The sequence below is a fragment of the Cucumis sativus genome, chromosome 6 (genome assembly GCF_000004075.3).
Source record: "Cucumis sativus cultivar 9930 chromosome 6, Cucumber_9930_V3, whole genome shotgun sequence".
NCBI classification, from domain to species: Eukaryota; Viridiplantae; Streptophyta; class Magnoliopsida; order Cucurbitales; family Cucurbitaceae; genus Cucumis; species Cucumis sativus.
The window spans coordinates 18,621,102-18,643,532 of NC_026660.2; the positions used below are offsets into that span (position 1 = coordinate 18,621,102).

Consider the following 22,431-nt stretch of genomic DNA (forward strand, 5'->3'; position numbering starts at 1 on the left):
GATGGTAAATTTGCTATGAAGGCAATAAGAACATATATATATATATACAAATGGAGTTAGGTCTGATTTTTAATTTTGGGTTGAGTTGGATTTGATTGTTAGATTATTTACTTTTTTTCTTGTTTTTTCAAACTTTTTTTTTATCAACTTAAAATACTTAAATTTGTTTACAACACATATTAATAACTAAAATTTCATAATACTAAAAGGTTAAAAATCAAAATCCAATATATCTGTTACAAACTTCAAATAAACATCTAACAATAGGTATGATTTATGAACGGTGATATTTATAAGTTACAATTTGTATCTTAATAATGTTAGAACTTTAGTTGGATTAGGTTAACTCGAACTTTAAAAATTGCAACCCAAACTCAATCCACCTAAAAATAAAACATAAAAAGAAAAGAAAATTAACTCAACGACTAACATCAAATTAAAAGTAACCCAACCCGGGTTGTTTGAGTTATTTAAACAACCCTAGAGGAAACTTTGCTAAAAAATTACCAACAATAGTCTCTATACAAAATTTGAATTAGGGACTTGTGAATGAAGGAAAAAAAAAACCTAAAATTGGGTACAATAATAAAAGTGGAATTTATTTATATATCTATTAAGAATCCATGTAAAATTCTGCCTATATAATAAAAAGGATGGATCAATAAAATGAAAGGAAACAAACGCAAATATACTGAGAACTATTTATTTAAAAATCCAAATACTTGGGCAATTGTGCAATTAAGTTAGAGTAATGGTCTACTTAATAAATACCTCATTTTCTTAAGCAGTGTTTTAGGCCCATATTTCCTCAACGGCCCAATAACACAATACAACAAACCCAATAGGCCCAAAAATAAAACAACAAAGCGAAGCAAATTTACAGAAACGAAGAAGACGAAGAAAAAACATTCACAAACGCCTCTAATGGCGCAGGCCGTTCAGAAAAACACTCTATACGTCGGTGGTTTAGCGGAGGAGGTGAACGAATCTATTCTTCACGCAGCCTTCATTCCCTTCGGCGACATCAAAGACGTCAAGACGCCATTGGATCAAGCCACTCAGAAGCACCGTTCCTTCGGCTTCGTCACTTTCTTGGAAAAGGAAGATGCATCCGCTGCTATGGATAATATGGACGGTGCTGAGCTTTATGGTCGTGTGCTTACTGTTAACTATGCCCTCCCTGAGCGTATCAAGGGTGGTGAACAAGGATGGGCTGCTCAACCTAGTAAGTTCCCTGATTCCTTAAACCCTAGTTCTCATCCTTTATTCATTCTCTGCATTTCTAATATGTTGTTTCTGTTGCTTCCCATTGAGGTGCATGTACTTCATTAATTACTAGTTTTGCTGTGATTTCATGCTTGTGATAGGAGTTCTTGAGAATGGGAATTTGAACTTAGAATGATGCTTGGGTGTGTAGGTGATCTTTTGTGTGTTTTTAATCTTTAATTTTCATTCTTTCAATTTCAATTGTTTTGTTAATGCAATGAAAAGTTCAGCCAAGGTGATTTCTAATTTTATTTCTAATCAAGTGCATCATCGTAAACCACGTGTTTGGATGCCATACTAAAGTTTAAAAAACAAAGACTGAAATTGGGTTTTATGCAAACATTAGAAATTGAACCAAAGCTTTGGTAAAAACTAAATTTTGGTGAAGTTTAGGGTCAAAATTAGATTCAAACTTGAAACCTTAGGACGTTCCATGTACAATGATTTGTTAAAGAATTGTGTAAATGCAAACTCTGGCAGTTATACTTATACTGCAGAAATGAGATTGAACCATACGATGTTATCAATTTCGAATAACCCAACTTTCGATGAGAAAAAAATGAGAGAATTTGGACGGAGTTTAATTTCAGAGGTTAGTTTGAAGTTATACTTACGACATGATTTGAAAAGGGGAGATTTAGGATTTATTTAGATTATGGCGGTGTGTCTAAATCTCCTACCTTGGATGCTGATTTTTTCCAGTTTTGAGATGAGAATCAATTGAGTATTTCTTCCTTTCCTGCCAAGATGAGCGTAATTTAGTAGTTAAGGTATCGACTTGTTGTCCTGACCTTTGAGGTTCAAATTTGCAGTCCTTCATTTGTTGTATTTGTACAAAACAAAAATTTATTCCATTTCCTTGACTGTCCTTTTATTTCTCTTTTTCCCCAATATTCATGTTCTCGGGTATCATCGCTACTTGTTCTTAATCTTTTATGAGTTGAGAATTGAGTGTATGAAGTTTTTCTGTATGTTTATTATCGAGTGCCTGGTTCACTCTGATTGCATCAACTCTTCAGAGTTGTCTTCTTAGCACTTAAGGACACAGTTGCACAACCTATTAAGACAGCTCCTGTTCAAGTAAGGACGTGTCTCAACCCGTGCATCTTGGTGATTGTGAATTGTTGACTGGTGTAAAGGCCTGTTATTGGCAATCAGTAGCCTTGTTTACTTCTCGTTCCTTCTCCATTTCACTGGACCATTTCGTATGATTGAAATATGTCAGATTGCAATATTGATCTTACAAATGGGTCAGAGTGAGCGATGCTTCCCATCTTCTTCTCCTAAACCTTACGAAATAAATGATTTTGCTTAATATTCCAGTTTGGGCGGATGCGGATACGTGGTTTGAAAGGCAGCAACAAGAGGAGGAAATGCAGCGTCTTCAAGCTGAGAATCGAGCAGCTATGGAGGCTGCGGAGGAGCTGCACAGGAAGAAACTAGCGCAGGAACGAGAAGGGGAGAAAGACGAGGAGGTAGACACCAAGGTCGATCCCATGGCTAAGGCTGAAGCTGAGGTTTTAAGACAGAACAGTTGAAAACCTACCATTCTGTGAGGTTCCTCTTCACAATGACATTCTCCTTCTGCTCCCGTAGTTAATTCCATTCACAAAGTATAGTTTTGATAAGCTGAAAAATATTCACATTTCATGAATTTTTGTAATCTTATTGGAAAAGAATACCTTAGAAAGTAGGAGTTTTAAATCTGGCAGCACTGTTGTTTTAGTTCACCCCTTCCTCCGCTTTGTTCTTTTAATTCCATTGAGTTTTTTTTTTTTTTCCTTTCCTCAGAAAAATTAACAATTTATATTCTTTACATTTTGTAGTCTTCGAATGTTGATACGTTTTTTAAAACATGAGTAAAATGTAGATTTCAAAACAAGAGTTCCAAAAATGAAATGTTACCAAACAGAATCTAAATTATGTGAAAACTGAAAATTAAAAAGAATATCACACCAACTTAATCGCACAAAAAACTTGCGTTAAATTTGAGTTAAATTACAAATTTGATTTTGGATGAGATTAGAATTCATCCTTATTGTTTGTTAAAACCTCTTAAGTAATCTAATTTTTTTGTCAAATGTTATATCAGATGAAAATCTTTTTTAACCCTATATAGGTTAAAAAGCAACTATCCATTTTAGTGGTAAAATTTTGAAGAATTGATGGGTGGATTTGGTTATTGAGTTTTCAAAATGGACATTTTCAAATTCATAATTGAATAAACTTAAATTTAAAAATTAAAAACATGGACCAAAAATATATGTTTGAAAATTAATGTACTAAATGACTAAAAAAGTAATTTTACCAAGATTAAATTTCAACTTTTTCCATAGTAGAACTTGTAATCTAACTTGCATATTTACGACAAATAAATTGTGGCCGTTAGTAGTACCATTAAAAACACAACCATAGATCTAAAATCTCGTCGATAACATTTATGATAAATAACACATCACTATCTATATTACAATTTAAAGTAAAATCACACGATTAAACGTCTTGTCAAAATTATGAAAATTAAAAAGTGAAACCATTTAAACACGCAAACTAGTGTACGACTAGGGAATAAAATCAGATTATGTCTCGTTGCACTTAAGTTAAGAAAATAATAATGGTATTTTCTTTAATCCCAAAGCTCTTTCTTTTCTTTTTTTTCTTCTTATGTTCCCTTTCTTTTTCTTTTAAAATTACTTCCAAATCTTTCAATAATCGAATTTAGACAAAGAATAGTCAAAAGCCAATTAAACAAAAGCATCCACGTGAAGAGTAAACTATGTCCAACCAATTCAATAGACTTTCAAAATCTTAAGTTAAAAGAGAATTAATAATTTTAAATAGTTTCCAATATTCGATTTCCAACAAAAGAAAAAGTACTTTTTCAAAAAATACATATATTTTTCCACTAAATAACTTCAAATTATATGTTTATTATTCTTTACATTTACATATAAATAAATAAATAGAGCCGCCAGCAGCAATGAAACAAAGTTCGAATGCTTCATTTTCTTTTTTACTTCTTAAGATATGATTCTTTATGCATTAATAATAATAAATTAACTTTGTGTGTTTCTGATTACAATAAAGTTTCTTAAAACAAACCATATATTTTAGAAAAAAAAATTAGAATCTTTCTGTTCTCTTTTCAAGTTTGATTATCTTCTAAACATTTCACAAATCTATTATAGGTTTGTTTTTCCTTCTTCTTTTGGATATGGGATTAGTTTACAAATATGGTGACGGATTTTGATAAACACAAATTCGATTCTAAAAGTATGTTGTGTACTTGTTGTTTTCTTTTATTCAATCGCTATTTTTTACATAACGTACATAGTTTTAATTTTAAATTGAACGAGTGACTCAATTACAAAGAGTAAAATAATCTTTTGATTTAAAAATTACAAAACAAAACAAGATAGATAATCTTATACGCACGTATAAGTTTCTTTAGTAGAAATATGTATAAATTTAACATTACCCAAATTAAACCAATAAAAAAAATTAAATTAAAGATCGTCATTTATTCTAAATTATATGCTCGTGGTAGATTGTATCTACTTGCCAAATTAATCACTCAATTTGATCTTAATTTTTTAACTTTAGTTTTTTTTTTTTTTTTTGAAAAAAAAAAGAAAAGATAAGTATGCCATATATATATATATATATGGATAAGTTTACATTGTATATACTATAGTTTTTGTTACATATAATTATATGTAATATAGTTGAATAGAAGAAGTTTAATTTATAAATGATATAAACACATAAGTGGTTTTAGCAATTTGAATTACTTTTGTTTTTGTTTGTACCTCTTTATATGGTTAATATTTAAAAAAATGGAATGAGTGCTCCATTTTTTCTTCATAGTGGATTGGTCATTCTTAGAACTATATGTTTTCTCATATAATTTGTACTTATTGGCTATCAAATATTCTATGTTGTTGTAATAAAATTAAATAAAATCTTTGAACCATCTATTGAGAATATAATTAATAAAGTCTTCTTTAACATGTTTTCATTTTTTTTTTCTTTTTAATAAATGAGATTAAAATTTTACTTTATTCCATTAAAAAAGTAAAAATAAATAAATAAAGGGTGTTTCATATGTTCAAACACATCAGCTTAATAGTGAATATTAGGTAATTGAATGCTACTTTATGTGATTAATGATAGATAGAATAATAGTTCATATCTAAAGTATATTTATGTGTATATATGGTCTATTAATTAAACCCTACTAGACTCCCCCACTTATTTCAACCTTTTTCTACTATTAGTCTTTGCCATCATCATCATCATTACTTGAATTGCATTTTGATTAATCAAACTACATTCCATCTCTTCCACTTAATTGAATTGTGTTCATTTTTGTATGGTTACACGCTTAATCCACTATTTCGTTTTATAATGATTTTGCACTTCTTTCGATCTTATTTATGTAGTTTGCACGTGACCTAAATATAATCAAAAGAGTTACAATTCTTTATAACGTTCGTTTGTTTTACAAAATTTAACTTTTTGGATCAATTCATAATATTATTATTCATAGAACCTTATTGGATATGAGTTTTTAATACCGAGAAAATGGACAATAAAAGTATAGTTTAATTAAATAATGAATTATTAAACATTTAGCTACTTAATATAATCTTTTTTAAAAAAACATTAAGGGTTAATATTCTAATTAATTTGTATTTATTAAAGAATACTAAATTTCATTTATAGTTATATTAAATATTACTCTAAAGTGTTTGGGTCTTAAAAAGAAAATACAAACTTTATATATTATTAACTTGTTATACGGTGGGATTCACTTGATTTAAGCTATATTGTTTCGTGGATGAGAGAATATTATGAAAAAGACAACTAGTTGGAATCCTTCCATCGGAAATAAAAAAATAAAATAAAAAAATCTTGGTTTAGATCCTAAATTTGAATATATGTATAGAAAATAAAAACCGAAAAGGGATGCCAAACAAAAGATGTAGAAAAAGAAAATAACTAAAGAAAGGGAGTGGGGGAGCAAAGATGAGAGTAAAGATGTGTAAATAAATTGGGAATACTATGAGAATCAAACAAGAAATGTGGGGTGTGGCTATCAATTAAATTTTATTTATGGGGATGAGAATCAAATTGATTAAATTTTTTTTTTAATTAAAGAAGAAAAAAAATGAAAAGTGGAAAGAAAAGCACTTCCACTTGTGTGATGCACAAAAAGTGATGGTTTGGATATCCAAATATCAAATGCATCCAAGTTTTTACTAAGGGAGGAAAAAAGGTGTCTGCCTTTTCTCCATTAACTTCTATTCCTTTTCACCAAATGGAAATTAAATTACCATTAACTCAATTTCGATTAACTTACTCTATCAATCATATCTTTATTTCTATTTTCTACCCCTTACCTAATCATATTCTTTTCAAAAACAAACGATTAGTTGATCCATCCACCAATCGTGATACAGGTTTCTTTGATTTGTCAATTTAAAAACAACTAACTGTTCTTTGTCATGATTATTGAAGTTTACACTTTTGTCTATTGAAATGTGATGAGTTGGTAAATCAATATATGTTTGATGTTAGTTAAGTTATGCTCGTTTTGGAGAATATAAATTTATTTTTTGTTATGGGGTGTGGATTCTTATTCTTATATAATTGGAGTGGGATCAACGTATACATATATATTCTTTGCAAGTATAAAAAAAAATGAAAGAAGCAAAGATTTATGCCAAAAACAAAAATTTACCCTAAGAATCAAATTCCTCCTTCAATTGTGTTTGGGAATCACTCCTACCTCATCATCAATACAAACACATCTCATTCCTTTCTATCGTTTTCTCTCTTTTTTTTTTTACTTTCACTCTTCGAAACTCAACTAATTATAAAGCAAAATATTTATAAATATACCAACTTTTTATCCGTGGTACATCAAATATATCTATTGCTAATAGACTATTATATTTTTCTATATTTATAAAAAAAATTTAATAAATTTTCTTTATTATTAGTGTATTAAAGTATTAATTAGTTAAAGCAACCTATTCCTAATATTCATAATGTGAAAATTAAAAGGATTAAAAAAATGAACTTAATAGCAAAAATATTAAAACTAAAATCTATTTAATTTTTATAATTTCTCAAATTATATTATAAAACTTTATAAGAGTTGGGAAAGCTTTAAAGAACCTTTTAGACTAATTAAAATATTTGACATTTATGCCTTTAAAAAATCTACTCTTTTTTCTTTTAAGACCAAATATTCCTATAGTTGCATCAATCTTTTTTCTTTCTTTCAACGAATAATATATTACTTAATGAATTGATTTTTTAAATTCTTTTTTAGTTAAAACTAATATGTTCTGATTGAAGCAACCGTGATTTTCTTAAATGACAGCACAAATAGATAATTATTGGTTCTATTCTTGAAATCTAAGGCAACCACAATGAAACATGCATGGACATAATAAACTATCCAGCAAAACCCTAAAAGTGAATGATTTACTTTTTATATCTATTTATGGAAAAAGATTGTTCATCTGTGCTTAGTTCTAGTTCACGATAATGCATTCATCCACGACTCGTATGATTGGTTTTTTGTTTATTTTGAATTAGATTTTTTTCCTGATGTTTAATTATTTGGGTGTTGATGTTATAAACGATTTTTGAAAAGAGAATCCTAGAAGTGTTGACGCTCATGTCTATTATATTGTAGCTAAAATCTCAATATATCTCATCGTAATAATGCAACGCTTAAGTAGACATTCCCATTCAAACCATAGCAACATAACAATGAAGATAAGTTGTATAGACAGAAAGTGATCAGAACAAAGAGGGTTTTCCTTTGTTTTGTTTTTGTTTTTTTACACAAGCATAAGATTCCATTAGAGCATCATAAACCAACATGACTTTTGAAAACACAAACTGACCCTAAAAACCCTAATCACATAAAAGAGAAAAAGACACATTATCATTGCTTCTCAACAAAAACAAACCCAAAAGAAACTTCTATCCTTCCCCCCCTTCCCCCACCAAAGAAAAAAATAAGGAAAGAAAAAACTCATTTTTGTGAGTCCCCCCAAAAGTTAACATCACTGTTTCTCTCTATTGGGAACTCCAAAAGAGCAAAAAGAAAAGTAAAAGAAAAAAAAAACCCTTTAACTAACACCCCCCCTTCCCCTTCCCCTTCCCCTTCCTCTTCTTCTTTCTTATCCTATTCCTGGTATTGTTCAGTCCTTTCACCAAGCAGGCCTAGGAACAGCTCTGCAAACCAATGGAGTTTTCATTTCCATTGAGAGTTTAAGACACTCTGACAAGTCAACACCATTAGTGGATTCATCAGAACAAGGCATCCATTTGTAAGCTTGAAGCAACTGAGCCAACCAGAGATGGACAGTAGCCAATCCCATTGCTTTTCCAGGACAAACTCTTCTCCCTGCCCCAAATGGAGCCAATCTCAAATCACTTCCCATAACACTGATTTCTTCTTCCATGAATCTGTTTGGATCAAATTTCTCTGCATCTTTCCACACCTTCTCATCATGTGTTATTGCCCACATGTTCACCATTGCCGTCGTCCCGGCCGGTATAACCCTCCCGTCGACGTGTACGTCCGCTACCGCTAGTCTTGCCCATGATAGAAGTGGCCCTGGTGGGTGCATTCTTAAACATTCCTTCACAATGGCTTGAAGATATGGAAGCTTTTGAATATCATTATCTGAAATGGCTCTCCATTTCTCGTCTATTACTGAATCGATTTCATTTTGTGCTTTAGTTTGGATTTCTGGATGTATTACCATTCTTGCTAAAATCCATTCTAGAAGTATGGCTACTGTGTCAGTTCCTCTAAATATCATTTCCTGTTTAAATAAAACAAACAAACAAAGGATGATTGTTGTTTTGTTTAGTTGTATCAGTCCAAGATTACCAAATCAAAACAGAATCAGCCATTTTGATACATCAATAAAGTAAAAATGTTATAAAATTTTAAACCGCTTAATCATTATTATTTATTACATACTAAACTAAACTTATAACGGCTTAATCAAGTGTTTAAGTGATTTTAAAACGGTTTATTGGGTTTTTAATGTTTGATTAAACTCCCTTAAACATGATTTTCATACCATTTTTTCTAAAAGCTTCTAGACATGCAGAGATTAAAGAACAAAGAAAAAAGGCATACCCAAAGAACAGCAATCATATCAGAATCTGAGAGTTTGTCATCTTTCTCCAAATCAAGCAGAACATCAACAAAATCTTTATTATGTTCTTGTTCTTCTTGATGAAATTCCTTGATTTCCCTCTTCATTCTATGTTCCTCAATGATTTTCCCCACAAATACATTAACTTTAGAAGCCAAACATCTACATCTTTTCCTCACACCTTGTAAATCCAAGAATCCCAACAAAGGAAAGTGATCACTCCAATTAAAAATACCAAGCAAATCATACCCTTCTTTAACCAACGCCTCAAGCTCAAGCCCATCTCTCTCGCCATTACAAAACTCATAACATTTCCCAAAAACAGTCATCATCACATTATTCAAAGACCCAAAATGAAGAATCTCCTTAACTCTAACATCCCCTTTTAAAACCATGGATTTCTCAATTTCCCTCACCATTTTAAACCCAACTTCTTTCCTAAACCCTTCAAAACCAGCTATTCTCTTAGGACTGAACATATAAGTAGCAGAAATCCTCCTCAAGTTCCTCCAATACTCACCATAAGGAGCAAACCCCATTGCTCTGTGAAAAAGCAGTTCATAAGCAGATTCTTTCACAGGTCTATCAGCAAAGGAAGGGCTATTAAGAATTTCTTTAGCAACATCAGGATTACTAGAAATCACAAAGCGAGTTAAGCCAACAGAGAAAGCCATTAATGGGTACGCTTTAAATCGATTGGCGAGAGCAGAGAGGGATTTGTGAGGAGTAGAGAGAGTGAAGATGTGGAGGAGGCCGATGAATGGGAGGCCAGAAGGACCGGGGATGGCGGAGGAAGCGGTGGTTTTGCACTTGGAAATGGCCCAAGCGAAACCGCCAGGGTGGAGGAAGAAGGTGAAAAGGGAGAGGAGGAGAAGGGAAAGGAGAAGAGCATCGAAGCTTTGGGAAATGGAAATGGGGAAATAGAGAAGTAAGGTGTGTGATGACATGGTGGGATTTGGCGCCAACGAGAGAGAAGAGAGACAGAGTTAAATGAAGGGGAAGAGACGGGAGGTAATGAGTGGGGGAGAGAGGGATTAAATAGCAAAAATTAAAAAAACATTTTATTTTTTTTATTTTTTTATTTTTATAACTATGGTTAGAAAATGAATTAACCGTGGTTAAAATTATTGGAGGCTGGGATGGATCGTGTGAGCCATGGGTTCATACAACGCTCTTTTTTTTTTTCTTACAACCAAGAGAGTTGGAAGATTCGAACCTTCCATTTTAAGGGTGAAATATAATCTCATAGATTATGTAAAGTTTGTAAAATAAATTAATAAACTATTTAATCACACATCAAACTATAAATAAATATTAGTAGGTATATTTTCTTACTATCTTTAATATTTTCTTTAAACGAATCAACTAGGTTAAAATTATCGAAAATAACTAAAGATCATTGTTACAGAGTAGCATAGTCTACGAAATAAATGAATATTAAATAATGAATGAAATTAGTAAATATGATGTAATTACCGTAAACTTGTTCATATATGTTAGTTAATCGACCTTCAATTGGTATTTAATAATTTGTAGAGCTTTCAAATATGTAATAGGTTATCAAATTTGATCTTTTTGTTGATACAAAAGTAGTATATTAGAGAGAAAAAAGTAGGCTTATAGTACGAAGTCAAAGCATAAAACACGTGGTCAAAACAACCAAGAGACAAAAAGCTAAAAAAAGATCACAACAAATCGTAAGGAGAAAAAACACCTAAAGGTACATCATATTAAATTTCAATCTTACAGTTGTTCTAAGCATCGGTTAACCAGAGTCTTTTTTTTTGTTTATCAAACCGACTATGACTAGTATAGTAAACATTCAAAACAACTTCAACCACAAAGAGTACAAACCAACTGTCGGTCATTCGATTCAAGCCTTTGAAGTTAAAAAGAACATTGTTGGTTCAGATTTTTCTCAAACCGACACGAACTGACCACCTTCAATTCAGTCAACTTAATGTTTCAGTTTATAATGCTCTCCCACAATTCAACAAATACTTAAAACTTTCAATTTTGAGCTAAGTATGTTTACAAACTCTTGAAAAAAAATGAAATAGTTTAATAATTAGTAAAATTTAGTCTATTCAATACAACATAATTTTTTTGAAAAATAGTAATAAATAAATAGATTAATACTATATTTGATTTTGAATAGTTTGTAGATCCAATATTTATAATTAGGTTTAGAAATTTAGGGCAATGCTATAGTTGAGAATAATTTGATAAAAAAAAATGTAAAGAAAAAAAAGAAAGAGTTGAGTGAAAAGTGAAAGAAGGAGAGATGAAGATGGGGGGAATCGTAGAGTGGTAGGGGGTGAGGTGGCAGGGTTCGGGGTAAAAATCGGATTCGGATTCTGGAAGCCCCACCCACCCACTAACTAATTTTAATTGATGGGTCTGAAAGGGCAAATTCGTAAATGCAACAATCTCCCATAACCCATTCAGGTGTTGTTCTTTTTCCCTTTTCTTTTCTTACAAATTACAAATTAACATACTTTCAATTATTATTATTTGTAATGTAAACCTCTCTACCATTATATAATTTATTTTAAAAAATAATTATAAACTCAATAAGTTTAATAAATTAATAAATCTAATCCAAAATTTGAAAAGGAAAATCGTACGAAAATACATTGAAAAGTGGAGGAAAAATGAGAAGGGTTCACGAGTGTACTAATTTTAATAACAACATTGATTCACCACAACTTTTTTATTTTCCTTTTTCAAGGACAATTTAAAAAAAAAAAAAAGGAATAAAAATATAATATGGGTTTTATTCAATGGATTTAATAGAATCTCATTTTATACCCTACAGATATTGAATGAATGAATAGTTTGTCTCTTTATATCAATTTCCTCTTTTTTGTTTTTTGTTTTCCAGTCCCTCGTCCCCTTTTTTCTTTCCTTTTCACCCAACTAAACTATACTAATTCCCTTCATACACACCCCCTTCACCCTATTACTCTTTTCTAACTTTACTTGCATCTTTCACCTCTGACTAAACATAGTTTCATGTTTGTGTGTAATTCGATCGATGTGTTAGCATTCCTAACTTCAATCGTGCGAATGAAATTAATATAGCTTGCTATATGTGTTAGTTGAACTAAGTTGTTTTTGTTGCTATTTTATATACATATTCTTTATTTTCATATCGAATTATTATAAACTTATTGACTATAATAATCAACTTGGTGCCTCAAACACTAAAAAATGTTGATGAAATGATTGTTGAACTTATTCATTATTTGTTATAAAAGAAGATTACGTGCTAGGGACCAAATATGTGATACTTCAAAATTTACAAGTTTGTAACTTATTAATTAATTAACACTTTAGACCGGAAGTTGGTAACGTTTGATTGGTTTGAGAAACGAATACATATTTTGATCAAATTTATAATTGATTGAATTTTTTTTTTTTTTTTTTTTTGTCTGTGTATCATAAGTAAATATGAAGATATTGGTATAAGGAAGGCTTTATAAGAACAAATGGTGAAAGAATTTTAAGGATGAACACCACCCAATTTGCAAAGCTTACTTCACTTATTTATCAATCAACATTCCACTTGCTATCTTCAACATGCATTATGCTTCATTTGTTTCAATTCAAAGTCAAATTGTTTTTGAAAGGGATCTTGTTTTTTCTTTTTTCTTTTTTCTTTTTTAATAAGAAAAGTTAAAATAGAAATATTCATATTTAATGTGCTTTCAAATTAAATATGAATTTTAGTAAAATTAAGAGTTAATGAAAAATGAATAACAACCACATCAATAATTTATGAACATACATAAAAATAAAAAGATGCAAATAAATAAAAGATTGGAAGCATATGATTGTTCTTTTATCTTTTTATTTTATTTTGTGAAAGGGAAATATGGAATTATTGTTGTTTTTGTTGGGTTAGAAAATTCTTTAAAAACTTATAGCGTAACTATTCCTAAAGCATGTCTTTGATTCTTTGAAGATAGCATTCCAAAATGTGCAACCATTATATTGTCCTATAACTTAGAACAATGGTTTATTTATCCTAATAATATATTGTTTCACCACTCCAATATTATTATTATGTCGAATACAATTAAAAACTCGTTTGATAATTCATTTGTTTTTTGTTTTTCATAAAATGGGTGCTTTTAGTAACTATTTACTTTTTGTTTTCGAAACACGAAATTTGTTTTTAAATTATGAAGGAAAACTTAAAATGAAAAAAGAGAAGGTGTTTGGTGGTAAATGATATAAAAACAAATAAACACGTAAGTATGTAATGACCAACTATATGTATGTTCAAAGATATATATATGCAATTTTATACTTCTTGGATTGAATGTTTGGGTTGATTGAAGAAATTTAAATAGTTTAATCAATGGAAAACATAAATTATCGTTTATGTGTTGAATAAGTTGAAAAAAGACGTTTGCTTATTTTTAGATCAGTTACCACCAAACGCATGTATATGGTTTATTTTTTAAATAAACATAATTTAAGAAATAGCAAAAACAAAATTATTGTATTAGATGTTTACCCTAAAATAATTTCAACAAATACAAATCAACTCGAAGTTATTATTAATTTTAAAATGTATATATTTTTTACTTAGGGTTTTTGTACTTTTGCTAAATTTTATGATTTTTTAAATAATGTATACTCATACATATCCTACGAATATATATAATATATATAATATATATATATTATTAATTTTGAAAGAGCAATTTCTTGATATTAATTGAGTTACAGATAGCTTTTACATATAACATAATATTTCGTTTTAGAAAAACAATGTAAATAATTGATCTAAATAACTTAAATCAATCAAACTCAAATATTTGACGCTTGAGTTTGGTCGAATTCATTTTTTAATAATGATTAGGTAAATAATCAAGAGTTTAGTTTACTCAGAATTCAATTGATGGGTTTTAGACATCTAGAGAAAACAAAATGACAAAATCAAAAGCTATTTGTGTAATTTAACGATTTTTTTTTAAAATTCTTCCTTTTGAATCGTCATTCAACGACATGTGGTATTGATAAGACTAGTTTGTTTTGAGCCTTTGATGAAAGAGGAAAATAGTAAGTTCAAAATGATCTGAAAAGTTTGGATCATCGATGTTGTTTTACGATAACGATTAACATTTGTGTGTTGAATATATTTGGACAAAATGATTTAGTAAGTTCAATATATGTGGTTGATTTCCTAATTTGTGTAAATAAGATGATAGGAATTGACTATTTGCTAAACATAGTTTAATTACCGCAAATAATCAATAAATGGAGAATACTAATAATTAATAATAAAATTTTAGATTATATACCTAATTTGTTAAATTTATTCATTAATTATATAATCCTATCTTTACAAATTACATCAAAACTGCCCATAATCTATTTAAGTTTTTTTCAAAAGAGTTTCAATATTTTGCTATTTATTAAAAAAAATGTCTAATTTTTTTTCCTGGTTAAGTAATTGTAAGTCTTCTCAGTAAAGGTGAATGAGAACAAATATGAAAGATTACAAGGGATTTTAACCACTTCTTCAAAGGTTGAAGAAGAATTAGCAACAAAAAAAAACTAATCCAATCGCTAAACAAACACTGCAGCAAAAGCCAAGTGGTGAGCCAAACACATATGATTCAAACATCAAACTACGAAACTATAAACAAATCTCAAACATAAAGACACCAAATAAACTATACAGTGAATTGTTAATTCTACTCCTTAGTTGCGTAATTTGGGTCATGAGTTATGTGAATAAGTTAGAAACTTCAATCATTCCCAAATATTTGCCTAAAAATCCTTTAAAAGAAAACAGTACAATGATAATATTAAAAAGGCATGAAAAAGATTTTGTAAAAAAAGAAAAAGAAAAAGAGAGTGATAATGTGAAGGGATTTGTTTCATCCCACTTCCCAATGAGCTATAGAGGGACAAAGTAGAGTAGAGGGCAGATAGGTGAAAAGTAGGGGAAGAAGTGAAAAAGAATTGGTGTATGGTCAAGTCAGACTTCTTAGTGAAAAAAAAACAAAGAAAAGTTAAAAGTGAAAAGTTAATAATTTTACATTTACAATTACTGTTGCCTTTGCTTACAGAATGCCCATAACGGCGCCACCCTATCTTCTTCCATACTCCCATTAATCTATACTCTTCCAATGAAATGTTCATAATATAATTAATATGAGATTTATCCTATACTACAAGTATTGATTTAATCAAATAAACGTAAACAATAAATCTGTCTTCATAAGAAAGAAAGAAACAATAAATCTCACCTCCAGATTGATCATTTGAGCACAAGGATTACATATTCATTTTAATTCTTATATATTAAAAAGGTTCCATGTACTGATCTAATTTAAATATATTTTATTTCATAACATATAGGCACGTATATGTAAGTAATATAGTACTTATTACTACAAATGTTCTTACATTTAGTATTGAGAATCAAGAAACATAATTCGATCTAATACAAACAGAGGCATCTCAATCATGCCGTATGACTTCGGAGAAAGATTTTAAGAACGAATTCTACATGTTGTCAAAATCTACAACTGAAATGGAATAAAGAAGCATCAAACTTTCATTCAGGGGAACAAAGATGTCAAGCTACTTCTAGTGAACTTCACAGGATAGTTACAATTTTTTTTTTTTTGGATTGCTATTTAAAAACAAATAATTTAGGCTCTATGTTGTGGATTAAATGTATTTTCTGTTTTTACTCTTTTTATTTGCTTTTCAGATTACATTTACTTACACGAGAGTTAATAGTGATCATGAAATTGAAAGAAGTTCTTGAAATGCCTTATAGAATGTCTAAAGTTTCATTTTAATGTTATATACAGCTATGTAGTTCGTATTAACAAATTAATTTTGAAAATGTATTATTTTGGGTTTTAAACTTGAAACCTTTTGTGTTGAAGATTAGGTGTTGATGGGAGCGACAACTTTTGTTCGATCCTAGATTTGTTTGTGAAGTGTTTTGAAGATCAAGTGTTGATGGGAGGATCCTAGATTTGTTTGATCACCCAAGTAATCTACACTCTAGTCTATTTTACGAGTCGAGACCAAATTATCGGTTTTTTCAACATGGTTCTTAGATGCAATGATAATGATAAAGGGTTTCTTTACATTTTAGTATCAGAGGTTAACTCTAAATAAATTATATCCTTCCTTATTTTTCATTCACGATCCCATGGTCAATATAGGCAATAAGGCACACCAAGACAATAAATTTGCTCAATGAAAATTTATGAAGCCGGATAGTCTAAAGTTAAACATGGCTGTTAGCTACGTACCTTATCGGGAGAATATTCAGACGACAGCCATGAATGACGCCATCAAGATGGATGGAGATGAGCCTGCTAGGCTCTTATGACCACGATTTCCTATAAATTATCAATCATAACTATTGTAAGCCAACATTTAAAACCAAAACAATTCAAACACGTAAATACTTCAAATATGAACGCCGTAGTAGTAAAATGGTAACTATGCAAATGCCTCGTCAAAAAGACTTTCTAAGTGCTTAAAAAGTCTTTGAATTTAAAAGAGAAAAAAAAAGAAAGAATAAAAACAAGCAGCACTTGAATAGTCATTACAAACTGGCCTAGATTAGCAACTTGCAAGTAAACAAAAAAGTGAGTTCTGGATTACACCATCTTACTTGTCTAGCAAAATGTTAAACTTGGGAAGATGGAGGTGCAGGAATTATTCCCCATTTCGCCCGAACATCATTCAAATCCTCATGGAAATGTCGCTCATAATATATGCACATGAGATCTGTGCATTGCATGCCAGCACGAATAGACCAAGGGAAATAATGCTGGAAGAACAATTTTCTCTGTTTCTCATTGAATCTTGCTGTGCCTCCCAAAACAGACAGCATGCACATTGGAAGGTGCATTTGCTCAAATTCGATAACCTTCAGTGCTGACTCACCGATCAAGTTTGTGGGAAGACCAAACAGGGTGTGCCAGAAGTCATGAACCTCACGAGCTCTCATTGCAACATACTCAAGTTCCTCAGTATCCATGAATCGAACAGGAGGCCGGTCATCTGGAGAAAAATTCCTAGAACCCATGAAATTAGCATATGCACCTCCAAAGGTGTTGGATGGAAGGTCCCATGCATGCCCAACCTCTGATGATAACACACGTGGTCGCTCCATCAACACTGCCTGAACAATAAATTTCTTGTTTCATATTTTGAGTTCAACAACATGGGGTGATGGATGCAAACCTCTGACCTCTTGGTCGAGAGTATATGCTTAACCTAACAAGTTCCACATTGAGATGAACAATTTACTAGAATCCAATGCATTACAAAAAGAAAAAAAAAGTTCAAGAAAGTTGACTCATCCAACAGATGAAAAATAACTTTAGCACGGCATAACAGGAAGGAAATAACTAAGCCAAAATGACAGTGAATTTTATGATGGCTTCTTGGCATAAGCATATTCGTTCTTCATTTTAATTCCTCATGAATATACTTTAAAATAATGAAGAATGTGAAACATAAAATAAGTTGAGTAAAGGCTTACTCTGCCTTCGGCACTTTTTTTCATCCTTTCAAGGACTCTTTCAAAAGCAGGCTTTCCGGTTGTCTCCCCAAGAGCTGCTATTAGATCTGCTCGCCGTGGATCTAGCAAGGCACCTACTGCTGAACCAAGTGCAACTGCTGCTTGCTGCCATCTATTGAGCTGAATACGTACACCACCTACCATATCCGATAATTCTTTTCTTCTTTCCTGTAAAGGGGAGGGGCACACAGATCAGTTCTATAACATAGAGAACGCTGTCATTATGAACTAAGCAATTCTGCAACGATGAAACACAAGTAACAGCCTTTAAAAGAATTAGGCTTTATGAAGCATTTACCCTTAATTTATAAAAAAATCTCAAAATTACATAAGCAAAATAAATTTAATGCCATACATAGAAAATTTTGTAACATATTGATATGATTGGGATTTCAGAGAGACCAAGAGAATGTTGACAACAATAAACTTGGACATTATATGCAAATGATCAAAGAGAAGTTGTCCAGGTTGTAACCTGGCTTCTCCACACTCTGAAGAGAAGGCCAAAAGACGTTTGATTTCAATAGACTCCATAACAAAGAGTAGACAAAGAACAATAGAACTCCATCCTTAAAACAGAAGAAAGAAAATCCATCTGCAGAGAGATTCTGTTCCTGCCTGAATATCAGCTACATCGTAACAACCCGTAGTTTATATTTGTAAAACTACTAACATGATTGTTCTATAAAGAGAACTCCAATTATGTACCCAATCGATCTGTTGTAAGCACGTTACACAGGATTTCTCAGATCAGTAATAAGAGTAAAAACAAGTATATTTTTCCTAAAATCAAGAAGGAAATCAAAGTTCAATTAAGAAATCTAATGATTTCAGAATCCAGCATAAATCCAGAGCTGAGAATTGCCAAACAAAGGCCACAAAATATTCAACCAAACCAAAATCAACAAAATTTTAGAAACTGAAAAGGATTGAATTGTGAAAAAACGTGATCAAGTTACCAAATACAGAGACACAATGAATTGAAACAAACTCAATGATATTATAACGAGAGAGAATCACAAATGCGACTTTACCGTAGCTTTTCAGCCTCTTTAATCCAATTAAGTAGCCTCAGAAAACGTTATCCAAGAATTGTTAAGGCCCAACCCACGAGCTGAATCCGTCTCCAGCACCGAAGAACCGCCGCCGGCGAAAGCTTGATTCCGTCTCCGATTAGGCTCTCGCGGTTTCCAGCCCTAAAAGCAAAGAAGAAATGTAATTTCAAAAATGCCCTCTGCTTTAAAAGACGTAAATGCCCCCCCCCCCCCCCCCCCCCCCCCCCCCCCCATTGGAACATTTGATATATGTTTACCATTTTTAATTGCACATTTATGTATAAAAAAGAATTAAGAGGTTTTTTTTAATCAAAATTTCCACTCCATTTCTTTACTTCAAAAAATACAAATTTCAAAATTGCAAAAGATGAAAGTGTTTTTCTGTTCTTTCCCTATGTGATATTAAAATATGAGAATGCAAAATTCATGGAAAGAAATGAAACAATGGATAGTGTATGGGCTTTTATGATGGGCCCAGGCCCATAATAAAACCCATGGCCTTCCTCCCAATTTAAGTTGGCAAAGTAAACATTTTTAATAGGAGACGAGACCTATGCCTATGGTTATGTAACCAAAATAAGTAAAACATAATCACTCTCTTTTCCTTTTTTTGGTTCATTTCAGTGTATCATAAGAGTGAAAAATAAATACATTAATTTTTATTCAATCTTTAACTTTATTTAAATCTAAAAAGTTCTAAACTAAAAGTTAAAAGTTGTGAACTTCACTCCTTGTTTGATTCAAAGAGTTTGTTAATCTTACTATTTAAAAAAAGATATCTTATTCGTTTTTAAACTTTATAACTCCTTACTTCCCTATATGTCATCTTACATGGTTTACATAGTAATTTTACTAATTCCATTAAGATTTAGGACTGACTTAATTAGTTCGATTCTCTTATCTCACATGTGTAAAAAGATGTCATAAGCATGTTGTCATTCTTCCGATCAACCAAAAACCAGTCTTCTATCTCAGCATCTAAATAAAAGTTGAAATTTAATTGAAAGTGGAAGTGTATAGATAATGAAATATAGAAATTTGGTGTCCCTATAAACTCTAGCATATCCCTCTATGTCTCCTCTCTCTATATATATAGATATATGTATTACATATGACATGACAAAGGAATAACACATCAAAATTTATATCTATCATATTATTATTATAGACATGGAATAAAATCTTACCCTACGTTATATTGGTCATAAATTTAATTATAGAAAGGTTTGAAAAAACTCTATAATTTGGTCAACTTCATCATTTATTTTTCTCTCTTTCTTTCTTTCCTCTTTTATTTAAGAAGTTATTTCAAAATTAGTTAAATATTTAACTTTACATATTTAAATATAATTTTCTCCAAAGATTATCGGGAACCTTACATATAAACCAAGAAGAATAATATGGATATCGACGTGAGACTTGTCAAAATGCCTTAGACTTTTTAATAGCAAGTGCTTTTTCTAGACTGTAAATGTGAGAATGATTCATTTCCTAATCGAAGAGTTCGTCACCCTTAGCTTTATCTTCACTAAGATTTAGGGCAACGTCTCACGAACCCTCGACCCTTGACCTACTTTAATCTCTTTTAAGTCTACCTTTTGTCTTATTCTAAACCCATATGTATCTTTCTCTTTTTTTTACTCGAAATCTACAGGAAAGGAAAGAAAAATGATTTGTGTTCTTTTGTTACACACCTTTTAACCTCTCTTTTTTGGTTTGAGCAAAATAAATAAAGAAATAAATGTTAGTGAAATTGGTAGAATTGAATAAATAATGAAGGCTTTTAGTAAAGGTTGGGATTAATTGTCCGCAAATCAAGGACCAATAGCAAACAATCTCAATTTATTTTCTCCCTTTTACTATTTCTATTCCCATTTCAACTAATTCATTCACATTTGTTTTTATTTCACTTTATATTTTAGAAATGTTTATTGATTTACTTAATTTGGAAAGGATTACATTTTCTTTTTTCTATTTCCATTTTGTTCTTATTTTTAAAGAATCAAAATGACTGATTATTCAAGAACATATTTCGAAGAGTATATATAATATATAAGCAGTAAGCACACATACACACATACACACACACACCATGGATCTTTTCCTTTTGGACCCTCCACTCACTTTAAAAATAGGAGTGCACATATGATTATTATTATTTATATGAACTTTTTATCTCCCATATCCCCATGCTAATTTAAAACCCTAGCTAGCCTTTTACATCCTCATTCCAACCTCTCTTTCTTTTTAATCTTTTTTCTTACTTTTGATGTTGATTCATTTATAAATTTAATCAAATTTCGAGAGTGATAATGGATTTTTGAAAGATAAATTATTTTAAACGATAAAGCTACTTAATTAAAATGTTGGTAAAGACAAAATAATAATCAAATTAAGATCTACATATAGCTATGCAAAGAATGCTCAAGTTGAATGAAACAGAAGAGATAAATCCTTAAAATTATATGCTTTTCCCCCCTCCCTTTGTTAAAAGGCTTAATTAATTAGGTTAAATTGTTCCCTTCCCACCTTTTAATATAGGGGATGCAACTGAATGAATCTTTAATTAATTAACTTTCCTTTCACATCAACTGCACACTGACATATTTCTAATTTTTGTCTTCAATCATATGCCCATCTCTTTTCTATACAATTGCTTTTGCTTTTATGTCTTTACATTTTTTAAGAGCTAGCTATAGCTAGTTTTGTTTAAGGTTAAGATTAAGAATTATCTAGGGAAATGATAAATATATATAGTGTATAGTTCTTAAAAGAATCCAAACATACATAGAAAATTATTGATAATTTTGAGGTAGGAAACTTATGCACTAACCATACGAAGAGTTTATCGATATATGTCACGCGTTCTTTTCTTTTTGTTCTAACAATTAGTGAAGTTGAGAGACTCAAATCTTTTCCTCTAATTGAAAGTAACTATGATATCTTGGAATGGTATGGATATATTATATATAAATTGGTTTTTTTACCAATAAAATTTTCTTCTTATTAAATTATCTTTCGGTTGAAGAATAAAATATACTCCTATGTGAAGTACCAACTTTTCAAGATGATAAAAAACTTTGGTAAAAAAAACATCCACTTTATTATTAGCGCGTTCATCTTTCGCGCTTCATTAATGAATAAGAGTAGAGTACATGAAGCAGGAGATAACAAAAAGGGCTAGAGAGAAGCCGTTAGGATCCAATCAGATAAAGACATTTAAACTTAAAGCTATAGAAGTGGCCGAATAATTTCTAAAAGCGAAGAGCTGCTTGCTCATAGACCGATTGCAGCTTGTATGTCCTCCCACACTGATATAAGGGATTTTTCTAAAATT

The 22,431-nt window shown here is 30.6% G+C and overlaps 3 protein-coding genes across 4 annotated transcripts; 1 reads left to right on the top strand and 2 right to left on the bottom strand.

Annotated features, from left to right (window-relative positions):
• Positions 1 to 865: 865 nt before the first annotated feature.
• LOC101219891 (peptidyl-prolyl cis-trans isomerase E) lies at positions 866 to 3,045 on the top strand. Its single transcript, XM_004144117.3, has 2 exons — positions 866 to 1,225; positions 2,590 to 3,045. Exons 1-2 carry the CDS (start codon positions 925 to 927, stop codon positions 2,802 to 2,804), a joined length of 516 nt encoding a protein of 171 aa, XP_004144165.1. The 5' UTR covers positions 866 to 924; the 3' UTR covers positions 2,805 to 3,045.
• A 5,023-nt stretch (positions 3,046 to 8,068) lies between these two features.
• LOC101221468 (cytochrome P450 78A5) lies at positions 8,069 to 10,483 on the bottom strand. The gene is made up of 2 exons (XM_004144212.3): positions 9,443 to 10,483; positions 8,069 to 9,119 (listed from the first exon to the last, which is right to left on the bottom strand). The coding sequence occupies exons 1-2, from the start codon at positions 10,406 to 10,408 to the stop codon at positions 8,499 to 8,501; spliced, it is 1,587 nt and encodes a 528-aa protein (XP_004144260.1). The 5' UTR covers positions 10,409 to 10,483; the 3' UTR covers positions 8,069 to 8,498.
• A 5,318-nt stretch (positions 10,484 to 15,801) lies between these two features.
• LOC101219650 (ubiquinone biosynthesis protein COQ4 homolog, mitochondrial) lies at positions 15,802 to 19,283 on the bottom strand. 2 transcript variants are annotated; one of them, XR_969807.2, is made up of 5 exons: positions 19,074 to 19,283; positions 18,001 to 18,207; positions 17,125 to 17,637; positions 16,757 to 16,846; positions 15,802 to 16,012 (listed from the first exon to the last, which is right to left on the bottom strand). XR_969807.2 is itself a non-coding variant. In XM_004144116.3 (4 exons), exons 2-3 carry the CDS (start codon positions 18,181 to 18,183, stop codon positions 17,140 to 17,142), a joined length of 681 nt encoding a protein of 226 aa, XP_004144164.1. In that variant the 5' UTR covers positions 18,184 to 18,207; positions 19,074 to 19,282; the 3' UTR covers positions 16,538 to 16,846; positions 17,125 to 17,139. The 2 variants fall into 2 exon arrangements, 1 of the variants encoding a protein (XP_004144164.1); XM_004144116.3 differs by lacking the exon at positions 15,802 to 16,012 and having other exon boundaries at positions 16,538 to 16,846; positions 19,074 to 19,282.
• Positions 19,284 to 22,431: the final 3,148 nt, after the last annotated feature.